This window comes from Pelecanus crispus, chromosome 2 (assembly GCF_030463565.1).
Source record: "Pelecanus crispus isolate bPelCri1 chromosome 2, bPelCri1.pri, whole genome shotgun sequence".
Taxonomy (NCBI): Eukaryota; Metazoa; Chordata; class Aves; order Pelecaniformes; family Pelecanidae; genus Pelecanus; species Pelecanus crispus.
In genome coordinates this window covers 171,309,144-171,333,772 of record NC_134644.1, presented here as the reverse complement: position 1 = coordinate 171,333,772, position 24,629 = coordinate 171,309,144, and the positions used below count along the sequence as shown (strand labels likewise).

The following is a 24,629-nucleotide window of genomic DNA, read 5'->3' as shown; positions in this document are numbered from 1 at the left end:
CGGTGATACTACCTGGTAAAGCACATCAGCTACATCAACCTATGTCCTGTATGCCCTGTCACACTGCAGGCCCTAAGGACACCAGTGCCACTCACGTTCTCGGAGTCAGCAGCGTGCGTTCGCTGTGACGCATTGTGGGAAACAGGCGCACGGCCTGGAGCCAAGCAGGCATCATCAACTCTATGCCCTGTTTCTCAGGCTGCAGATAAAGCAGGTACTTCGATTTGTGTCATTTGAGCTCCCTTCTGCTGTGCTCACAGGTTTGCTGAAAACTCATGTCTACATATGGGCATCGGTCCAAACAGTTTGGACAGGTGCCTGTGCTTAAGATACAGTTTAGTTGTAGCTTTACTGACCATCTGCCATAGGTTAATCTCACACCCGAGGAATTACATTTAATTTGCTCTGGAATTACATAGTACCTTGCTCTCCAAAATGCTGTCTACCATTTTACCTGTTTATAGTAAATAAAATAAATTTGGTAAAGCATTCTGTGAAAGTTGGTGGTTCAACACCACCACACAGACCAAACTGCGACCATTCTATTAATTTTTGGCATTAATCCTAAAATACAGATTAGTAACAGAGAATCACAACATTTTAACACTGAATTTACCTTTTTGTAAAATGGCTGGTCTCCAATTGCCCTTGTTTTCAGAAATTCTTCACTGTTAAACACTCTATGTTCGTAGTTTAGATGGTCTTTTACCTCCCTGGAGACAAAAATAAATAAATAGATAAATATGCTTGGAGATTTGTAAGCAAGTTGCACTTCTGCAGTAGCAGCAGCCCACTGGTACTACTAGAAATACACTGCAGCATCAGAAGGCAAAACAGAAATATGCTGCAGTATCAGAAGGCAAACTCAGTTTTCATGAACAAGTTTGAGTTACTGAATCACAGAAAAAGAACACAAACTCTTATAAGTAAGACAGGCTACCTGCTGCCACTGCCATTTCAAATCAGCAAATTCACTTAGAGTCTGTGGGATCAATTTTAGTAACCCACAGAGGAGAATCTATATACTGAAGTCATGACTTAGGCTCCCTCCAGTTCTGGAATCACATTTACATACACAGTTCCTGAATCACATACAACCTATCTGGAGCACTAAAAAGACAAGTGTACCTATCCGCACAGGCAATTTGAAAGATGCGATGTGACCTCACAATGCCCCATTACAATGCATCTGTAACATGCACATGAAATATTACACATTATGTAATTTTTTGCTGCACTCTCAAACTCTGCTCATAAAGCCAGCAATAACTGGAAATTGTGTTAAACTGAAGAGACAGAACTATTGAAACAAAAGAGAAAGTGAGACAAAGAATTGATGCATATTTTAGTACATGAATGGTGACAGCAGGCAGCAGAAGCCCTATGCTATGCCTGGAAAACCAGACATCAATAGTAACTTCTGTGCCCTAAAGGCAAGCCAGAACAAGTTGTTTCAGGAGCAGAAAATGGGAGTTTTTCAGAAAAAGGCTGTTCTCTAAACTGAAGTCTGAGAGTAAGAAAAGATAGTTATTTAAGCTAGATATGTGCAAGTGGCTAAAATCAGGGCTCCTTTTATTATTACATCTTATTTCATCTACTTATGCTGGGTACTGAGGAGTAAGAAATTCCCATTAAAACATGTGAACAAAGAAAATAATTTGGTGAGCTAAAATTTGAATGCAAGTACAAAAGGGGAATCTCATACCCATGCACAGACCTGACAGAAGGCCTATACATCACTTGTCTTTTATAAATCAGTGATAAAAGCCCATTACCAGTTTATCAAGCCATATGGGTTCAGGAAAAAGATGGTTAGTAAAGTATATAGTTCTACATAATTCTACATAATTTAGCATTGTTTGCTTTAAACACGGAACCTCCACACACACAAAAATACTACAGTGCTTCACTGAAGACAGTAGCAACTGGGAGCACAATTGCATCAGAGATTTACTTTCCTTCATTCCTGGACGCTGGTAGATATAGCATTAGAAGACAGAAGAAACAAGGCTGAAAAAAAGAACAAAGAAAGAAAGTTTGAAGGAAAGGAGAAAGAAAGCAAGAAAAGAATCAACCCCTTTGCAAAACACATTATCTCTTAGAGAGCAAGGCGTCTGTTCATTTTTTTGTAGCCAAGCGTTTAGTGCGTTAAAGAGTTCAAGCTGTTAGCAGCAAAATGCATTTCTCCTCATCTTTTATCTGAACATATTGTTGCCAAACACTGAAATCCACCAAATCCCACAGTGGTAGCACATCAGGTTGTAAATGCATTTCATTCTCCTTATGCAGCTGTGCTAGCTCTAAAGCCTGTTCTATCCTCCATACCCAGCAGCTGTTGTCCCCCTGGAGGGCCCAGCCACTTGTACAAACACTCCCCAAGCTGATCCAACAAGATTTTGTGAGCAGGTTAACAGAGACCTGGTATTCAGACTATATAAATTAACCCAACACCTTCTGACTGAAGGTGTTAGGGAGCATTCACGTGAGCAATTCAGTAGCTGATCCAAAGGGGAGGCACCATCTCCAGCAAGAGATAGCTGGGGATGGTTATCTGCGCAGCTATTTGCAGACTTCTGTCCATATAATCAGATTCTTTAGAAATACCAGGTAGGCAGTTTCATTTTCATAGTCAAGTATGTTAGTATCTATGTAAAAAGAAGTTAAGCATATGCACACCAGCCATCCATTTGCTGCACTTTCTTGTACAAATCACTTACCACACTTTCATTCCCTCCCCAAATACAAGCAAATAATAGCAGGATTTACAACCAGTACCCAGATAAAGCCACTGTGGGTGTCAACAGATTAGATTAGGTTAAGAAACAAGGAAAATTAGCATAGCTAGACCTTTTTCTAGAGGCGAAAAAAAAACCAAAACAAAACAAAACCTACCCCATGTCATTATTAAAATGTCACTTCCAAACCACACCAAATACCCAGAAGTTCTTGTGCCAACTCTGTCCTTGAGCCGAAACAGCTCCTCTCCCTCCTTCATTCTCTTGTAGTTGCAATCTCCAGATATCTCACCCCTTGTCAGAATTTGTAGTTAACCAAAACACACCCAAGTGTTCTGAACTCCCAATCCTGCTTTCAGGTCTTCTACCCTGTCCCAGTTCAAATTCATTTTTCTCTAACAGGAGTGACTAAGACCGTTTCCAGTTAAAAATTAATATCCCTACTGGGCCTTAAGCTTTTCCTAATTATGAAATGTGAGGACACATTTCTCTTCCTGTAATCTTTATACAAGAGACATACAGGTTCAAAATTAGAACAGCAATCTATATGTACCCAAATATATTAATTATTGATATTCCAGCAGGCTAGCAGGACCTCCTTCTCACACTCCCTCACAAAACTTAAGAGATTTACAAAATATCTGTAAAGTAAGACAAAATAAAGAATACTGTCAGTGACAGTAGAAGTGTCTTAACCAGTACCGTATGTTCTTATAATAAAAAATACTCTATCCACTCACCTGAAGATATTAACAATTAACTGCAAAGTTGTTTGCTGAACTTCTGTATTCAGTTTCTGTTGCCAAGCCCTTCTATGCATTTGGAGTTCACTAAGATCTGTGCTGGCTCGGAGATGGCAGAGCTCTAGATCATAATGCAGCTGAAGACTCTCCACTCTACGCAGAGAAGAAAATTATGAAGTTACACCCTAACACCAATGATTTTTTTCATACCTTTTAAAGAAAAAGTCATTTAGGCCTCACACATCTTACAGCTAGAGAAAGTGCAAGATTGATTTGCAAGTGTTGACAAGCTAACAAGATTCCTGGAAGTCCTACTAGTACATGTAAATCACAGTGCACTCAGTCTTCTGTGTAAAGAACAGTAAAGTTCAGAGAAAAATCAGTATCAGTGACAAAAAAAGAAACAAGTATTCCAGGTATTGCAACATAATATGGTTATGATTATGACTGCTTAAAGTTACTTGTTTATTAATAAATTGAAATTTTCAATTTGCCCTTATCAAATACAGCATTTCTATGTGAATGAAATAAGATAATAATTAATAATACAAAACAAAAACTTAGAAAGAGTTCATCAAGCATGATTTATGCACTAAGATAAACACAAATTCCATGTCTTTTCACCTTTTTATAAAAGTTTCTGCTGCTTGTACTGGAACATCTGGAATTTCAGGTTCCTCTTCAGCTGTTTTTGAATGTGTAATATCTCCATTATCTATATTAATTAGAATTAAGTCTTCTGTTTCCTTTTAACAAAAGAAAATAGAATGACTGTAAATATGCTTATATTGTAAAAACATTTACTTCTCCTTTATGTACTCCTCGGACAACGAATTGTTTCAGCAAGAAGGTAAACCAGAAAAGGACCGACTTTTTTTCCCAACTAGAAGATCATATGGATAACTAAACAATTACTTTCAAGAAAAAACCAAGTCATTAAATTAATAGATATTAACCTCAGTACATAAACTAGTAGTATTAAATTAATACTGTATCCCTAAGCCCATCTTGAAAAGGTATACATTATGAAGATATGTACAAAACCACATATATCTATACAAAGAAACTCCCAGAAAGCTTTCTCCATTCAGCGTTTACTCCTGTACTTACCCTGTGGGATAACAGGGAGAAGGAGGGTTTATGTATTAGTCTCAAACACAGAAACACATGCTAACGTACGAAAAGTCACATGGAAGTAAAGCCCATGCTGATCTCTCAGTTTGCAATTTTAATAACCTTAAAGATCAGGCTGCAACACAGCGCCTATAAGCAAACATAAAATCTTTCAAATTATATCAAAGAAAAGTATGCTGTCTAATCTGTACTTATTTCTGATAGTGACATCATCTTATTGCTAGCTAAAATAAATATCTGCTTCATTTTAACAACTCTTTCTTCATTTTGGACTTGCCTAGATGGGCCAGTTTCACTTTGGTTTATAATTAGATGGATGCATCCAACATAAATGTACACAATTTTTCTGTGTTTGGTTTTGAGCGCTCACAGAAACCCTATGTGACACCCTTAAAAAAGTATACTCACATTAGCCCTCCCCTATAAAGCTGAGTTGTTCTTTAATCTTGGTTACCCAAAAAGACTTATGTTACCCACTGAAAGAGGCGTAGTTAAGTAAGATTCTGAAAAAAGATGACAAAAAACCCTCAGAAAAATTGAGAGTATTCTAATGTATTCTTTACATTGCTTTTTCTTTCTTTTTTATTAAATACTTCACTATGGGGAACAGCAGCATCATTAGAGTATTTTCAAATGCATGCTCAATTGTTAACCCCGATGCCTGGAAAAGGCACCTAATTCATCCCACACAACTCTCAGCAAAAAATAACCTCACCGATCTGAAGGGAAACTATACTATACAAACAACACGCAAATTGAATTTTTCCCCAAATGAAACTTGAAGTCACAAAAATCATGATATTATCCTGCAAAGAAAAGAAAGGTAAGGGATGCAACAGTAAGTTTTTTCCAATAAGCTAGTGGTCGCATCAGTATGGTTCCATTACCTTCAATTTCTTCACTTCTCACACGCCTAAATAACAAAAGTTTCTAGATGTATCTGAACGAAGTAAGGAGACAAATGCACTGAAAGTGAACAGCAAGAGTGGTAATTGTCTAAAACGTACCTTGCTAACTTCTTCAAAATGATCAATATGACATCCCATAAGAAAAGATGTTGGGGCCATTACAAAATCCAGCATTTGACGAGACAGAATAGGCACAAAAGTGTGCTGCCACTGAAGAGGATGAAGGTACAACATAAAGCATTCAGCAATGAGCGTCAACAGAGCCCAATCAGAAGAGAAGAAAACTATTCTCTGCTCAGTCAAAATACAGGTCATAATCTGGAAAAAAATACAAAATGCTAAACGTTTACAAAGAGTTATACCTAGAACATACTAGATATGCACAAGCATTTCATCTGCTTGCGAAACTCAGCCTCATGAGTTCTGTTTTCTAATAGCTACCTTACATATTTATAAACTGAAATAATGGCCACTTAAGAATTCTTACAAAATTAACAAGAGAGGAAAATAGAAAAGGAGAGAAAATTTAATTGACATTGAAAGTCAATGAGAGTTTTGCCACTGATGTCAATGAGGCTAGGATTTAGCTGGAATTACTGAGAAGACCTGTCACCTTTCTTTCACAGTATTAGACTGTAAAATGCCTGTAAAAAGTACCCAGATGAAGAATATAGGCAAACCTGTCTTTGATGATGAACACAAAGACTATCTAGGTTTCAGAGAACTCAGCCAAACATCTATTCAAGACTCTAGCTAGTCACATTCCTTATAGTGCCACTGGAGAGCAGTGCTTTCCCAGAGCAATTCAGGAAGCTACCTGGAGATGCCCACCTTTTTCCACTGCTAGAAAGGGACCCAAGGGCATCTAAGCACCAAACTCAGGTGCCTCAATTTAGGTGAGATGAATTCCAGCCAAGAAGACTAATGGTACACATGGGACATCTCGTAGAGGTGCTAACTCATAAAACTCCATGCTCAAGATGCACCAGCTGCAGAGGACCATTTAGGATTTAGAATAGAATGGTCTAGACTATTTCAGCTGGAAGTTTTATTCATAATGTGCACATGCAGGCAGAAGCCCACATGGGTGCAAGAATGGGCATATCCAAATAAATAAGCCAGTATTGCCTACTTTCAGGACTGAGGAGGTTTAGAAGCATCCCTGGAAAGAGGCCTCCAACCTTCTCTTTTTAGAGGAAGTGGAATCAATAATACTGATGACCTTGAGCAACCTAATTTAATGTCATAAGAGGCCTTTGAGCAGAGAGTTGGATCAGGAAACCTACGAAGCATGCTCCCAACTAAAATTATTGTATGATTCTATGCAGCACTGAAAAAAAAATATTTGCAAATAGCTTTTTGTATCTTTTTGTCTTTCTGCACCATTTACACTTTATTTATACAAGTGCCAACTGTTACCAGTCCATCCCACAGGCCCCTTTCTTACACATGAAAAAAGTCCTTATGAATCTTGTAGAAATGCATTTAATGAGAATTCAAAATAAAATCCATCAATCAGCTTCGGTATTTATATCTTAAAACATACTCTTACGAAATTTAGTACTTATTGCTAAACCACAGGAGAAAGAAATCCAATATGACTTAATCTAATCTGGTCTATAAATAACAAAATATCTTAATAAGAAGTACATTTTATTGTGCCATATCTCTAATATGCAGAACTAACACTATTCTGAATCCCTGGGTTTATAATGTTGTTTGGGTAACTAAATATCTTTAGTTTTTTCAAACCACAAATTACCAATACTGTCAATCTCGAATACCTTTTAAAGTATCAGTTAGTTTTACCTGCAGCACCTGTTCTGGCTTGAAACACAGCAACGGAAGATGAAGATCCAAGTCAACAATTGGACTGTCCGGATCCTCTCGTGAAGGAATTACTATTTGAAGTGGTTTCATATTAAATACCTGTAATAACAGATGTTTTCCATTTACTTCTTAATGAAAACATTCCCAAACACATTTAATTCGGGATTTTAGTTCCAAGACAAAATACTAACATTAATTGAGAGCAAGACAACAGATATTTGCAGAAAATTGAAATAGAGAGGGAAATATTAAAAGACATAATAACTAGCTTGAAAGATTAACATGGCATTTGTCTCCTTTCATTCTCATAGGTTGTTTAGCTAACAAACCTTTAAATACAAATATATTCTTTTAACAGAATTAAACTTGCTTTGTTATAAGCATAATAAAATAATGGAATTTATATTTGTAGATACAACTGGGAAATCAAAAGTATTGATAAGGTTCATACAGGAAATAGAAAAAATATGAACAAAAGAACTGAGCATAGGTGCTCATGTTAAGAGACAGAACAAGCCAGAACGAACAAGCTCTTTCAGCGTTTCAAATACTCCAGCTCAAATCTCCAGAGGCCAGATCCTGCACGTGCTCCATATTTCAGCACTTAGCAGCTGGTTCAGCCAATCATTCAAACAATTTTCCAGCTATGCTATTTTTTCCCCACTCCTAACCCCTCATCCCAGGGTCAAGGAAAGCAGCTAAGGAGAAGTCCATGGCTGAAGCACTGCTTCCCTAGGAGCCATCTCAGTAGACAAAAGAGAGAGTCTGCTGAAATCACTGACTCAGCCAACATACACCATGTCTTGGGAAGGGTTATAAAGAAGAAAATTAATTCCTCGTTTTGCTTTGCTTGCGTGCATTGCTTTTGTTTTACCTATTAAACTGTCTTTACCTCGACCCACAAGTTTTCTCCCTTGTACCCTTTCGATTCTCTCCCCCATCCCACCAGGAGGGAGGGAGCGAGTGGCTGTGTTGTGCTTAGTTGCCGGCTGGGGTTAAAGCACGACAACACTGTTCTGCTTCCCCAGAGTCATTCAGACACAAGGAAAGAACAAGTCCAGAGCTGTACGTGTTGTTCCAGCAAGTTATTTCTTTGGCCTCTTTTCTCTCACAGAGACTGCACTACTTCTCAGTCACTCCACTGCACATCTGCCCACCACACAAGATGACAGCCACGAGCATTCGCATCAGACAGCATGTCTCGATATCAGACACGAGATCAGGAACTCCCACACTTTGGTTGAGTGATAGTTACATGATTTACTGGAGTTTACAGACGTGTATTCAATGAGATGGCAATGGCATACTGTTCAGGTGAAAGGTAAGCTTACATGCTTATAGAGCAGTTACAGGCTGGAGCTTCCAACTGCTTCTAGTAGAGATTACGTAGGCTGCCCCTCTAGAAACCAAAAGCTAGATTATGCCGTCGCCATACCTACCCAGGCATCATCTCAGACAGTAAATAGTTGGCATGAGCCAAATCCTTCCCAGAAGGATATTAAAAACTAAACAGCATGACCAACTGGTATGCCAGTGCTCAAGCCTGCACCCTGGTACTAATAACGCATAGCCTTATTTTCAAAGCACAGGTATTGGCATCAGTTTTATTTCAGCAAGTAAAATCTCTGACGTGACAGTGAAGAATTTCCCCTAATTTACAGAAAACACCATCTTAGTGCTTTAAGACATAATGTTAAAGTAATTATGAAATTCAGCATCAGTACTTACCAAGTGGAGTGGTCCTGGTGGCGGGCTGGGTATTAAAAATAATTTTGCTGCAAATTCTTTTATGTGCTCCTCAACATCTAAATCCTTGAAAAGCCGCAGTTGCACTAGTAAGCTGAAATTAAATTCCAGAAAATTACTTATAAATAGTAACATGCAAACAGGAAAAAAAAGGACTTTTTGCTGATAAACTAGAACTTAAAAAAAAAAATATTAGGAGCAATGAAGCTATTATTCCAGCTAATTAATTTCTAATTTATTAGATACTTTAGCGGTTCCATTTAGTTTTAATTAATTAAAAAAACAGGACAGATGCTGCTGTGTCAGAAACAGGTTTTGTTACTTCCATGCATAACATACTACTGCATCATGTATATCAGAGGATGCAGATGGCACACTGGGTCTCATGACGGCACAGAAAACCTAGAGGTGAGACGCAGCTGAAGGAAGTGTCTTACAGAGACTGCCTGAGGAACAAAACACCCACAGCTGCAGCATCAGACATCAGCTCTGGGATGGAAAACAGCATCAGAGGAAAAGAGGGGTTGTAGACATGGGCTTAACTGCAGAGGAATGTGAAGCAAGAGTCATATTTAGCATAAGGCCTAGGCCTGCCTGAACACTGCTCTTTGCTATTGTTCCTACCCATACAAAGAACAAACACAGTTGTGCAAACCTATCAAATGTTTCTATTTTAGAAGTGTATTACCCTAGCTGTGTCAAAGCCACAAAGGTCACGTGGGTTATATTATATGCCAGATCAATCATTTAAACATACACAATATTAAGACTGCAAACCATTAAGTCCAACAGCATTTCTGAAATGTAACAATTAAGTTAGATATTTGTAGTCAGAAAGGGCTTTTTGTTCAATATAAGATTCACATGCATGTTTATAGTAAAAAAAAAAAAGATCCCAAACCTTTACAAAATCACAAATTTAAACCTGCAAACCTATACATACAGAAACTAGGAACTTAATCTGGTTATATTCCCCCCCTTGAGGTTTTATTTCAGTTTGCAGTTTTACTGGTTTCCTGCAGAAGAATACTTGCTCTTCAGGAAGAAAGTGGTCTAGAAAGCAACTGAATAGGTCAAGAGATATATTAGAATCCAGGACATCATATTTGTGTACGGCATTTAGATTCCTGAATAAAAATATTCTGTCGTATATTACTGAACTTTTAATTGGATTAATGAGACATTTAAGTTTACTAAATTCACATCTGGAAACTGCCCTGGGCTGAGTACTAGGCTGTTACACATATTCCCAAAAAGCCCATCAGCTATTTAGGGGTGCAGAGGAGGCAGGGGGAGGGAAATTTAAGAATTATCAAAGAAAACCAGATATGCTGTCACACTTAGTAACGACTTAGATGTGGCTTAACAGCGTAGGTAAACCTGCCTTTTTGTTTGTTTGTTTGTGGGGTTTTTTGGAGACCAAAAGCACGTATCAATACATCCAGTAAATGTTACAACAGAAACAACCCGACTCCAACGTTGAAAAAGCAGCAGATGTACACAAAGAACGGTAAGAGCTCCCTAATCAGTACACTGTGCCCATTAATGCAACGTAATAGCAGCTGACAGCTCTGCACTGCAAATGTCTGCTGAAATCAATGAAGTAATCTCTGAAACATTAAAGCAGAGAGTTAAGGAGTTTATCAACCTTACATTACCTCTATTAACTGTCCACAGACAGATGCTTCAGAAAGCCAGAACATCTAAGAACAGGTCCTTTGTACTGCCTCAATGCTGTGAGCTATTTGCACACTTCCACCTTTTCTCAAGGCAGCTGAAAGGACTAATACACAGGTTGGAAGATTTACTGTTTGAATGGAGCCTATTCATCCATCCAAGACAGGAGTTCATCCAGAAGGAGATTACTGCCAGGAATATTTCACTTTCCATGTAGTGTAACAGATTAAGGTAAAACTACCTGTGCAAAGTGCCAAAACCCCTCAATTTAAAACTGAACCTTTTCAAATAATGCTGTAGAATAATCCAACAGCCGCAGTGTTGTGAAACGGTCTAGATGCACATCTGCTTGCTTTGGAGAGAGGCAGACACACGCCATTCAAATCGTTCTGGATTTGGAAGCACTGTATGCTAGTAACATGTGAATTAGTTATAAAATTAATTACACAGAATATGAAGACCTTCGTTACTACGATGAAAGTCTGCAAGTTCCCATTGCAGTTCAAAGCACCTACATGGATTTATAATTTGACATTGCCTTTGTATCTCAGTTTGGTTTCAGTTTTCAGTTGTGATTTCTACTGTACTCTGCCATTTGAAAAAGTTTAGGAACCCAGGTTTTATCTGGGAATGCTTATGACGATAAAATACTTTGAGGACTCTTCTGAAAACAAGTACCACCCCACCTATAAGTAATCCTGTGCACTGCAGGTGCTGGAGAAAATAAGCTATGCACAGCAGAATTCTGGAGGAAAATGAAATCTTTTGCTGCCAAAAGGTCCTGAATGGAAGCAGAACCTCTTTAGATGCTACTTTAACATCAGGCCTTCATTAGTAATAATAAATAGTACTTTTTCACTAGTTCTCATGAGGAAAGGGTTACACACGAGAAATAGGTGGTTTGAGGTCCACCAGCAAGTATTTTCAAATCCCCAGACTCACAGAATGATTAATCAGTTGAAGCATCCTGCAGAACACCACTGAAGCATACCAAGGATACAAGTGCCCTGTTGAATGTGTTACTATTTGTTAAGTATACCAGACACTACTGCTTGAGTACACTCGGTCAACGAAAACACTTAATTAGATTTTTAACCCACTGGCCACCTGACTACAGCTAAGGCATCCGAATCAAAAATAACTCCCTTTCTGGTTTACAGGAAATAGTGACAATGTTTTGTAATGCTACAAAAAGCTGAAACATCCTCAGCTGTACAGCCGCTCAAAATATACCACTGAGGTCTTCACTGCAATTGCTTATATTCCATTCAGAACAGCCACACGTCCCAGCAGCTGTTTTATGCCATATGGAAAAGTTTCAGTAACAGAACCAAAATAAGGAAAAATGGTACCTCTCTACCCCTTCCTCCCACTCGAGTATACTCTAGCACAGTAAAACAGTTTTTCTAAAAAAAAAAAAAACAAAACCCCAACAAAACCAAACCCAAACAAAAAACCACACACACACCAAAAAAACCCCTCACGAAAAACAACATAAGGGCAGACATTCTGAAATTATCTATCAAATAGTATCAAGGAAAATATGTGGTGATCATGAAATTTAAAAAAAAAAAAAATCCAGAAGAAAATACCACAGAAACTTCATGAGTTGAGTTTCCAGCACAGTGGGAAACACCAGCACCAAATGCAGCTTTGTCACTTGCATTCCCCCTCTCCTGCCAGTTACAAACACTTGCATCTCGCATCCAGATGCGCCAGCAAAAAGCAGCGAGAAGAGCCGTGCAACTGTATGACAAATTCCCCTGTTAAATGACCAGGACAACACACAGTACTACCATGGAAGGCTGTTCTCCTGTGGACAACTCCCCTGTAATTATTCACATATTTACAAATCATTTAAGGCTTAGATGGTAGGTCACTGATAAATCTGAACTCTCCTTAGAAACCAGTACAGACTCAGCTTAAAGGGAAAAGCCATCCATAGTAGTTAGCTTGGACATTAATGCTTTAAATAGGTGCAAAACCCTACTATATATGATCAAGGCACAGGTGTTTAATTATAATGTTTAAAATACCTACCCAGAGGAAGAAGTTTGCATCTCTGCAGAGTTAACTCCACCTGGTTCCTGTCTGCTCTAAACAAATATGAGACCTAGAAATGTAACTTCTGGAATTTTCCATGGTTTTCCTGAACATTTTCCCACTTCTTCCTTAGTGGGCTATTTAAAAATCCACTCACAAATTGACTGCTTCTCCCAGCTCAGAGATGTCTCACTTCAGAGAAGAGATTACTCATTTATGAGTATACTATATAAACCACTGATGAACACCATAGCTGTAAAGCTGAATCTATACCATTTCCCACCCAGTGGAAAGCTAGTGTGTAATGAGCCCTCATAGAGGGCGAGTTCACAGTGTAAAAGGAGCATGAATCCCGTTATAAAGACTGGATATAAACAGTAAAGCACCACAGCTCAGGTATATAGCTGTTAAGAGTTACATATGCAGATCAGTGCTTACTTGAGATTTGAGACTATAAAAAGGCAGCAATGAATCAGCTCCTGCAATACCAACAGCTGATATACTTGACTTAAACATAAGGAGTGGAAAAAGTAATCTGGGCAGGAAAGGAGAAAAGGAAACTAGCACTTGCTTTTTATTTTACCGATTATCTTGATTTCACACTAACCTGTGAATACCCAGTTTCCATCATGTTGAAGTCCTTTGTTCACATTAAACCCCTTTACTAATGCTTTGAAAATGACAGAGCAGAGGTAGCATGAACAGCATCAGTGGTGTGTTTGCTCATACGTAAGGGCTGCCAGAGTGACTCGTTTCTGATATCACAGCTTTTTTGGAGGCAACATCTGAACTGCCCAAGAGGAAGGCACTGCTTTGTTCCTCCAGGGCTCTCTTCATCTAAACCAGGGAAAGCCAGTCGGTGCTCTAACCAGATCCAAGCCCACAGCATTGGGAAGAAGAGGTGCATGGGGTGGGGAAATGAGTGCTCAGGTCTCATCCTGGTTTGGAGTCAGGTTAGGGGCTAGTGATGCACATCAGCTAGCACCCAGGAAGCACACCCTTACTTGCTCATCCACTCAGGATACAGACCGCTGGTAGAACAAACTGGAAGATTCAAGCCCTGACCTAAAACCTTCTTTCAACTTATGTATAAGAAGCAAATACCTGCAAGAGGAAAACACCTAACTTCAAATTTGACTCTAGAAAGCTTGACTGGAATTTAGTGAAAAAAAAACTCTTCTACTTTTTGGACTACACGTCTGCAAGTGAGGATTACCCAGTAATGTCCAATGTACAGAGACAGGCTCCCTGATGCAAGGAGTTTTTAATCCACTTCAGAGTAGAAGCACATAGATTTTAACAGTTTAACAATAAAGCAACACACAACCTCAAAATAAGTTACATTACTAAATAACAAGACAGACCTATGTTCACTTATCTTTTAACTCATCTACACTGTGGAGTATTTGAGTGTTTCTAACCAGTGAAGTACTCTGTATCCTAAGATTTTCCCTCCTAGTTCTGTGACAGCCAAATAACCACTGTACCCTCAAGTGACTTGGATTATTTAGTTAAAGAATAAAGTGTCATTAACTGCTTATTAATACATATATTCATGTTCTTATGGCATTTATTTGGTGCATTATAAAGAGGTTTTTGTGCCTTCAAAGTGGTTTTCACCAGCATGGCGAAATTACAGTTAACCCTCTTCCAAAAAAACAAAATCTTTGAGAAATCTGTTCCCTGCAAATTAGTATTTTCTAGACCTACCAAAAACCTCAAAGAAAAAGAAGACAACATCATAACTAATTTCCTTGATATTTAGAACTTGCGCGTACTGTCTGGGTGACATTCACATTACATTTCTTCTTTTCCTCTCCCACATATCTCATACTGCCAAAACTCTAAACTCACGCTAGTTTTGGCACTATGCAGCCATCCTGACCACATCATGCAAATTCATGTATTAAAACCTACACAGTCATTTCCAGAAGAAACTCAGAGGACAGCAAGTCTTACCAAGAGAGACAGTCCTTCAGGGCATTAAAATATGGGTATCTGGATATAACACAAATAGCGAATGGTACAAAACAGACAGGCATCTTCGCAGTCTGCGCAGATTCCCAACGGGTCTGCCCGTTCGAGGAAATACAGCCATCCTGCAAGAAAACTACAGATTAATGTGCTTATGTTAATCATGAATTTATGGCCGATATTTTCTTGAGAACCCTAGAGATACGATATCCAATTCCCACTAAATTTCAAGGGGATTTGGATGCCTATCTCCCTTAAGCTCTTCAGAAAAAATGTCAGCCTACAAGACTTAGACATATGTATTAAAAAGAAATTCAGAGCAAGAGATACTTAGAAAGAACACAGGGTACAATCTACACCAAAAAAATGTCCAAGGGACCAAGTCTGCTCCTAAATATTCAATATTCCTATTGAATATTCCTAAATGAAATCCATAACAGCTTTTCCTAATGCAGTGCTGTTCCAATGTACTTAATTTACCATGGCAATATAAAGTATGATTTGTTCTGTATTCCTACTAACATAAAAACGTATCTGTTAACTAATTTCATAAATTAAACCTGACATCATTTTCAAAGTGTTTTGTTTTATTTTATATATTTTAATATGATTTAATAAAAGCATGAGTTAAATAACATACTTGCATAGGCTGGTAGTACTGTGCAACAACACCGTATGTTCTGTTACCACAGACATCTGTGAAGACCAGGAAATGAATGTGGTCCTCTTTTGATTCAGAAGTTATATAAAGTCCTCCTGCAATGAAGGCAGAAACCTTTTTTTTAACTACATATTTAACTACAGCTGCTTGAAATGCGATTCATGACAAATACTGCACATTTCCACTTAATTTCAAGAGAAATGTCTCATTTTAAGGGATTAAAATGCACATATGCAATCCATTTGATCTAAGGGTTGTTACAAGGGCTGTAACCTGCACATTACTGAAGAAGCAAAAATACTGTATAATTATTCTGCACTTTAAGTGACAAAACACAATATCTTTTTCTTTCAAGATATCTATAATGTCTGCAATAGTGACACGCATATTAAAATTTCTGCAATTAAACCTGGAGGAAACAGTCACTATTTCAGGTGTATCTTAATACCACATGAAAAATGAAAGAGTACTCAGTCATTTTTTGGGGGAAAAAAATTTGAAAGTGTGCGCACTTCACTCAAACCAAGATTTACCAATAAGGACTAAAGTGACTTTCATCTTCCCTCTCTTGCAGGTGTTGCAGCTACTATTGCTAATAGATCTGTTTCACACAAGACAGCTATACAGAGTAAGGGCTGCTTTCATCACTGACCTGCTCACAAGCAGACACATTTTTTACACTGTGAAATACAGAGAGAGAGAGAAGTTGATCATTAAAAAAAAAAAAATTGGCTGTACTATGGGTCAACAAATATATATTAAAACAGTTCTCATTAAGAAGTGTGAATCCTGCCATACCTGGGAAGCACAGCTGTGGCAAACCAATAAGATCAACGTCCTTTGGAACTGCAATATCTTCAGTGTCAGGTGCCTTCTGCTCCCCATTGAGACTCTTGACATTTTCAATCTTTGGTCTCTCTTTCTTCTTTCGGAAAGACCGGCGTTTACTTTTACTCAAGTTATTACCACTTGTAGTCACCTGAATATCATCTCTGCTGATAAATGGAGGCACAAACACAGAAAGAACTTCTGGATCAAGGGGAGGAAGACTTTTGGGTTTTCTTTGAGTACCCTATTTAAAAAAAAAAAAAATACAAACAACTCTTAAGTTGACACTCATCCTGATAGGTTTTTTTAAACAATTTTTTAGCCCTGTTTTCTCTTTACCCCTAAAATTGTGGGTTTAAAATAAATTTTTTTCTTCTTCCTAAATAATTAATTTTTCCTTCTAATTTCTTGCTTTACATATATTAATGCAAGGGGAACACTCTGGGCATTTGTCATCATTCAAAATGCACCATATCAGTATTATGCCTCTGGCATAAGAAAACCAACAAATATCAAATACTGTATTTCCTCCTTTGAAGTGTTAGGACATACTTAAGCTGTACTTAAAATAAATAAACACTGGTAGCAAGAGAAACCAGGCAACAAATAAATGAAAACAAAGAAAAACAGCTGAACTCCATAGATAAGTCTTTGTTCAATTTCAGGAAAAGCTGCGTTTTTCCTCTACAGGAAAAAAAAAAGACCAACCCACACAAGCTTTCACAAGACACATTTTAACTTTATAAGGCAACTAAAAGAAAGTACAATTAAAAATTACATTCACTGTTACAATAAACATAATTTTAAGACAATGTACAACATGAAGCCATGAAAATTTCTCTGTATACTGATGACTAAGTGGAACAGGCATCCCAAGAGCATGTATGAAATTACAACATCTTTTAGTAGGCAGTACTACTGCACTGAAAGCTCTTGCTGCCTCACTATGAAAAACCTGTGGAGAAAGTGATCCAAAGAGGAGATTTCCTTGTACTTGTGAGCACTTTTTGTATTCTTGACCATATAGTACAGACAAGCAGGTGCATTTTCAATTACTTCACTGTGATTTGAATTCTTCCTACACAGTCAAAACAGCAAGTAAAAGCTTTGTTTAGTCAACGGATATTTGGAAACAGGAAAGGCAAGCCTCATTGCGCTAAAAAGCTGTTTCGTTTTCAACTTTCTGCTAACTGATTCAAAGATAGATGAAGCATACATGCTGCTTTTACCTTCAGACATGACACATCGATATTACTTGTATTTCAGATATTCCTTGAGAACCAATGCTGGCCTCTCATCATTTCACTACTTTTTAAAATAACTGCAACATACAAAGCTCTATTCCTTCACTGAAGCCAATCTTCCACCATCCAAGTTTTGGAACAGAAAGTCTCAGCTTATTTCCTTAGTAGATGAGTCCACCAGTAGTCTTCTTCACATTTGAGCATCATAGGAAAAATGGGAAGGCATACTTACAGTAACTAGTACATCATGTAGGTATCTTAAGCTCCACCATATTCTGTAAGAGGACACTTGAAAGACAGTACTTCAATAAAAGTAAAAAGTGAAAAAAAACTCTTTTAATGAACACACGGAGTCTGAACTAGAAAGAAATTGGGGTGGAAAAGAGAAAAGTTCAGATAAGTATCCATTGGTATATTCAAAAGATAGCAATGACTTTAAAAAGCACGTTACAAATTGGGGTACTCAGTGCCATATCCTGCCATGCTAAAAACTTCAAGTGTCATTTTCCTTCGTTGGCAGCTGACATCCATTTCAAGTGAAGAAACTGGAAACACAGATAAATCCAACATGATCACTCTCAAAATAACACGCAGCTAAACATTTCAGAAGGAAATTAAGAATTAAGGCTCAGCCCTGAGGCTGTTACACAAGAAAAACACAGACCTACTCAAACACTAACAACCTCAACTTGGCAGATTTGCCCTGCAGAGGTTTTCATACAAAGTTGCTTTGACGGGGCAATCCCTGACTTACATTGAAGGCATCTCTGTGCTACAAGTGCTGGATGACAGCCAGCGATTTAATAGCCTCACAGTGTAACAGCTTCTAAAATGGCAGGTCCTTGATGTCTTGAACTACAACAGAGGCATTAAACACTTTTTTTTTTTTTCCACAGAACAGCACTGTCAGCACTGTCGCTGACCCAGTGACTTAGTCCTCAGCATTCATGTCAGCCTATATTAATGTCTACGGCCAAAGTCATATTTTGTTACCGTTTCAGTTCAGGGATAGTGAATAGGCAGCAACAGAACAATATTCACTTGTTTCTACTATTCTTTGAACATTTATTTTCTCTGTTTCTACTGTTACTTCTTCATTTTGAAATACTTCTGTCACTTTTTACTATCAAATGTCCTTGCATCATACATAGCTTCTTATAAACACTAATGCCTTTTCTTTCCTCTAATTCTCCAAGATTCCAGAAGCCAAGGATTATATTCCAACCCCATTCACTATGGTGCCATATAGGACACAGATAAAAGACAGACTTTTTACAATGAACACGCTATTTTAGACACAAACAAGAAGCAGTGTGTTGAAACCACAGATCAGAGTGTGATCTCTGCTATTTGGCGTTTCCTTGGTCTCGTTCTCCTCTTTCCATCACTGCAGAAGTTAATGTCATTTTGAATGTCATAAAAGAACTGGCTTCTTTCAGGAACAATGGGGCAGGGAAAAGTATGAAGCCTTAGAAAAATCAGGTTGGAAAGGAACTCTGGAGGTTCTAGTGCAACCCTTTGCTCAAAGCAATGATAACTTTGAAGTTAGATCCAGTTGCTCTGGGTCTCATCCAGTCAAGTTTCAGAAGTCCCTTAGGAAGGAGATTCTTCCTCCCTTGTGCTCCAGCCCTCATGTAGCTTAGCTGCTTCTGGTCTTGCTCCCATTTGTCAGCAGTTCTCCAGTATCAAGGTACCCAAATCTGGGACGGTATTCCAGATGTGACCTTAAGAGCATTAAGTAATAACAGCAATAGTCATAATTCCTTCCCTTTGCCTGTGAGCTACAGTCCTGATGATGCAGGCCGTTACACGGTTACTTTCCACTGCCACAAGCGCACACTGCTAACTAATGCTCAACGAACGCACCTCATTTCTTTCACGCAACTGAATACCTAGGGGACCATTACAGAAGAAGAAAAAAATTGGTTTGGTGGTTTATGTCTGCATTGGCAGGGCCAGAAAGCGTAATGCAGGCATTGCAAGAGACAAGATCTGTATCACTGACTGCGGTAGGCAGATACAGAACCCAACGATGCAGCCAACAGGAAGATCTGAGACATCTCGCAGACAGCTTGCATGTCACGCTTGCCAGATCAAAACCCAGCTTTATCGTGGAAGATAACTTGGGGGAAAGAAGTCTTACCAAAGATGGCTGTATGATCTTCACTATTGTACACCTCATTCCTACAAAAGACACACTTCCAACAGAAAAAAAAGTCATCTCTAGCTGAAAATAGCAGCCTTCAATCTCTTCAAATGGAAATCTTACAGTGATAATTATCTTGGCAATAAGGACAATTAATTGATGGATGACAGCCCAGGAACTTTGGTTTCATGAGCTTCAATAAAAAGCTGTATCTTTGTTCCTGGTATCCCCCGATAGGTCAGTCATATGAGACTTTTCTTACTTCAGGGGTGGGTTATATCCTGTTCCTGCCAACTTCATTGACTTTATTACTCTGTACTGCAAACAATTTAAGAATGCACAAACACACTTTCAAGGCCAAGATCTGAAGCACTACCAAGATTTTTACCCTGTTGTTTCATTTGTAAATACCATTAGAGGTCCACTACTTTCCATTGAAATGTTCTCATTTTCTGTCAATAAGCTCTCTTCTTTCTACATTCACTGAAATTAGACACAAACATATTCCACCATTTCCTCATGTACATAGTGCTACAGAAGGAAAAGGAAGTGGAGTAAATCTATAAACTCACCCTAAGACATTGATTGAAATCCCTGTAGTGTAACAGCTTGCAGGGAAGTTACTACAGTTAATACTGAAAAGCGTAGGGACTACTTTCCCTTCTGATACTCCATTATATACCTTCAGCAAAGAAACAATTCAAAACCTGTCGTGTGATCAGAATGGCCTCTACTTTTTGTAGCCCATTTCTTATTTGTTGTTCTACAGGTTTCTTGGAAGCAATGAGCTCAAACTGAGAAGACTGGAATGAAAAAGAAATTCCCCTTCTGTTGGATTTACTTCTGACGCAGATGCCAAAACCACACATACACAATGATTTCAAAAGTCTGGTGGTGACATTTATGGCACAACTATTTCCCCAATTTCAATGTATACATGAAGGCGATCCTGAAATTTGAACCTCTGCTTAGCTGATATCACTTAAGCTGACATCAGCAAAAGCTGTCTCCCGAGTGAATGAGCAGCAACAAGTTTAACAAAGACTTCTTTATCTCTTGCTATTAGAGCGCACAATCAAATTCAAGTTCAAGCAAGACAACCGAGATCCCTGGGAGCAGCTTGGCTTTTCCGCACGTGCTGGCACCACAGCTACTCCCACAGCAGGGCGGCTCACAGGTATCTAAGAAAACCATCGGCACATTTTAACAAAGCAAAATCAGGAAGAGGACTTTAATTGTTAACTCACATGTGAAGTGGCTAGAGTCGTAAACAAATTATAAACCACATATTCAAAGCAGAAACCAGCCCATCAACTTCTGCCGTATCTGAATCACTCAGGCTGTGCCAAATTCAGAGCACTAAGCTCACAGGGATTTAGACCTCGTGTTGTCCTAAGGATACAAGTTACCAGGCTTTACCTCTCACTTTTATCTCCAACGGAAGACAGGAAATTGGATATCATCCAGTACAGGATATGCACTGTTCAAGCATTCTGCTGTTCCTCCTTATATAAAGCTGCACTGCATCCTCCGTCTAAGCTCAGACCTTTGAAAAAGTGTAATTACTTAACACCACTACCAAAGCATTCCTGCTTTTGATGATCGCCCGTCAAAACAAGTTTTCTTTAAAGTACTTCAGCTCTACCCGATGATAACAGCAACAAGGCAACCCTTGTAAACTAACCCTAGTAAAACTATTGTTTTACTCAAGTGCGTACGGGGAGGGAGAGGCCCGGCCAGGGAGGAGCTGACCCGGCTCCGACTCGGGTTGGACCTCCGAGCAGAGAGCCGGGCTGACAGGAGCTGCCCCACAGAGCAGCCGGGCCAGCCGGCCGGCGGGGCACCGCCGAGCCCGCCCGCCCCGCGCTCCCTCAGCGCGCCGAACCCCCGCTCACCTGGAGGAGCGCCTTCACCCGCTCCCTGGGCACACCGACCAGCAGGCAGATCTCCAGCAGGCCCGAGGGCAGCACGTCCTCCATGGCACAGCGAGGCAGGGCCGGCCGGCACAGCGGGGCCGCCGCGGCTCCTTCCCCCGGGGCCGCCGCGGCTCCTCCTTGCCCCTCACGGTACCGCACGCTTTGATTGGCTGCCTCTCCCGTCGCTCTCAGGACTTGTAACCAATCAGAACGGCAGCACGGTGCTGCGGCGGCCTCGCGGGGCGGGCGGGGGGCGGGGAGACGCCTCTCCCCGCCCCCTGGCGGGCGGGGCGCGGGGGGGGGGAGCGGAGGTCTCAGGGCTGAGGCGCCGCCCGCCCCGGCGCCGCACGGCGCTGGCCCTCGCTGCCCCTCCCCGAACCTCGTCCCGCTGCCCCGCCGGGATAGCCCCGGGGAGGACGCTTCCCGACCCAACGGGGAGTTTATTTGTTCTCCCGGCCAGCCACGGGCTGATTTCCCGGTGGGGCCGTTGGCCCCGAGGGTCTGGTGAAGGAGAAAGGCAGCGAAGCTGGTGAAGGGTCTGGAGCACAGGCCTTGGTGAGGAGCGGCTGAGGGAACTGGGGTGGTTTAGTCTGGAGAAGAGGAGGCTGAGGGGAGACCTCATCGCTCTCTACGACTACCTGAAAGGAGGCTGTAGTGAGGTGGGGGTTGGGCTCTTCTCCCAAGTAGTTAGCGATAGGACGAGAGGAAATGGCCTCAAGCTGTGTCAGGGGAGGTTTAGATTGGATATTAGGAAAAATTTGTTTGCTGAAAGAGTGGTCAGGCATTGGAAGAGGCTGCCTAGAGAGGTGGTGGAGTCACCATCCCTGAAGGTGTTCAAAAAATGGGTAGACATGGCACTCTGGGACATGGTTTAGTGGGCATGGTGGTGTTGGGTTGATGGTTGGACTGATGATCTTAGAGGTCTTTTCCAACCTTAATGATTCAATTTGATTCTATTCTATTCTATTCTGAGGTGCCTCAGGGCTGCCTGTCGCCGGCGCATTGGAGAGGTGGGTATAAGTCTGAACTGTAAGCGCAGAGCTGATTGCGTGGTGCTTTCACCGCCGGAGCAGCAGCGTTCTCAGTGGAGCTGCGCAGCAGAGAAACAACCTAGGGGACTCCGGGATTTCTTTTTGAGCTGTTTAATCTAAATAGACAATGAGTCACTCTGTAAGTATTGGCTCTGTGTAGATTCACTGAGAGAAATTTGTTTCCTCTGGGACCAGTGCATAAAGTACCCGAAACCGTAGAGAGCAGTTTCGCTGAAACAGAAGGTATGAGGCATAGTTTCGTCACAGACACAAACTTTTTTTTGCGGACTACTGTTCATGTATTTTAAGTGCAAAAAATCCCAGTATGCATGGCTCCAGGCTTTCACAAGTTTATTATCAGTCCAGGGTTCAAAACATTCCTCAAATAGTACAAAGAATGCCAGAAACACAAGGTGTGGTCTTCATAGGGATTTTATTATCTGAATTTTTGTGGTGTTAAAGCTCAGGGTTATATGGCCTCCGGTGTTCTAAAATTTAGAGGAAGTCACAAATGCAGAATATAGGAAACTATGTTTATACAGCACTGACTAAAAGAAGGAAATTCTTGAAAACCTGGAAGTTCAGGGATCACTTCTTCAAAGTGGTAGAAGAAGATTATAGGCTCAAAGATTTATGTTAATGAACTTTAAGGTCATAAGAGATTGTTAAAATCATCTTGTTTAGCTTGTGTAGCCCAGGCCACAGAAATTCCTGTATTAAATTTGTAACTTCTGGCTGACACCGTGAGTTCCTGCAATAGGGATTACTAACAGTCACTGTTAGAAGTTAGGCATCTCATTTTTAGTTTGACTGTTTAGCTTAGCTTTCTGCCAGTGGATCATGTTACAGTTTGCCTGCTGTTTGAACAGATTCTTTACTACAAAAAGATTTCTCCTTGCAGAGTTCGAGATTACTAATCTCAATTTATTTTTAAGAGATTATACAACTCATACTTTTAAAATTTCTTTCTTAATCGCTTGTGTGCACCTTTTCTCAACCTCTTCAAATTTTTCCAATATTCTTTTTGAATTATGAACACCAAAAATAAGCTTTACTATTGCTGAATATACAGTCGTAAGTCACATTGCTATTTGTAACTGATATCCCCACCTAATTAAAACAGAGAAAGACTGATACATGAATCATTCAGAAAGGGTGTAATGTTTAATTGGTTATCGACTATAAGCCTGTAGGGTTTTCTTAGGGTTATTACTTCCAACATGACAGTCCTACATCTTACATTCATTGACCTATGACTATGACCTAGCATTTGACCACATTAAAAGAAAATTACAAATGAACCAAGGGTATTAAGCAATCCAGGTCACCCTGTAGTTAATTAATCTGTATCATGATTAGTTTCTGATTTCTTTGCTATCTGCAATGATAAATACTGGATGATTCTTGTTCATAATTAATGTAGCCCTCAAAACAAGGATACGGTGAAGTTGTTATCAAAACAGAACTACAAGATGAAAGGTACTAATGTGAATCTGATAAAATCTCAAGAACTCTGGAAGTAGGAAACCTGTTCTATGGGGTCCCTTGTAAGAGACAGAATAATTCACATAGAGAAGAATCCCTCTGTGCTACAAAAAGATTCATGTAGTTAAATCAGCTTTTTCCTAAGAAAAATTGTCAACTGAGGAAGAAATACCAGATTTTATTATATGGGGTTTTTTTGTAAGATCTCGAATGTAGTAAATGTGTGTTTGTTTGTTTGTTAACTACCTGATGTAGTACTTGGCTGCTTAGAGCTATATGCAGAAAAAAACTACTGATCTTGATATATCCTCAACATGGGTAAGGCTTTGTCAGACCTGAGGGCCACGTCTGAATAATTAAATATTCCCTTGGCATAGAAATCTAATTCAGCTTCCAAATACAGTATTTATGTTTTAGCTAGACCGCCTCTGTTAAGAGGAGAAAATAATTTTACAAGTCATGTGTTTACAAAATAAAATATAACCTACCCAATCAGATGAGAATCCTTGAGCTGGCTTTAGCTTTAAC

At 39.6% G+C, this 24,629-nt stretch overlaps 1 protein-coding gene across 1 annotated transcript in view; it reads right to left on the bottom strand.

Annotated features, from left to right (window-relative positions):
• The window catches only part of DENND3 (DENN domain containing 3), a 40,067-nt gene extending 18,419 nt beyond the window's left edge, over positions 1–21,648 (bottom strand). The window contains exons 1-10 of the mRNA XM_075704534.1: positions 21,565–21,648; positions 16,250–16,523; positions 15,431–15,546; positions 14,776–14,915; positions 9,079–9,190; positions 7,330–7,449; positions 5,620–5,838; positions 4,103–4,224; positions 3,476–3,631; positions 617–713 (exon numbers count right to left, since the gene is read on the bottom strand). Of these exons, the coding sequence (XP_075560649.1) occupies positions 617–713; positions 3,476–3,631; positions 4,103–4,224; positions 5,620–5,838; positions 7,330–7,449; positions 9,079–9,190; positions 14,776–14,915; positions 15,431–15,546; positions 16,250–16,523; positions 21,565–21,648 (1,440 nt within the window). The remainder of the gene's footprint in view (positions 1–616; positions 714–3,475; positions 3,632–4,102; positions 4,225–5,619; positions 5,839–7,329; positions 7,450–9,078; positions 9,191–14,775; positions 14,916–15,430; positions 15,547–16,249; positions 16,524–21,564) is intronic.
• Between the last annotated feature and the right edge of the window lie 2,981 nt (positions 21,649–24,629).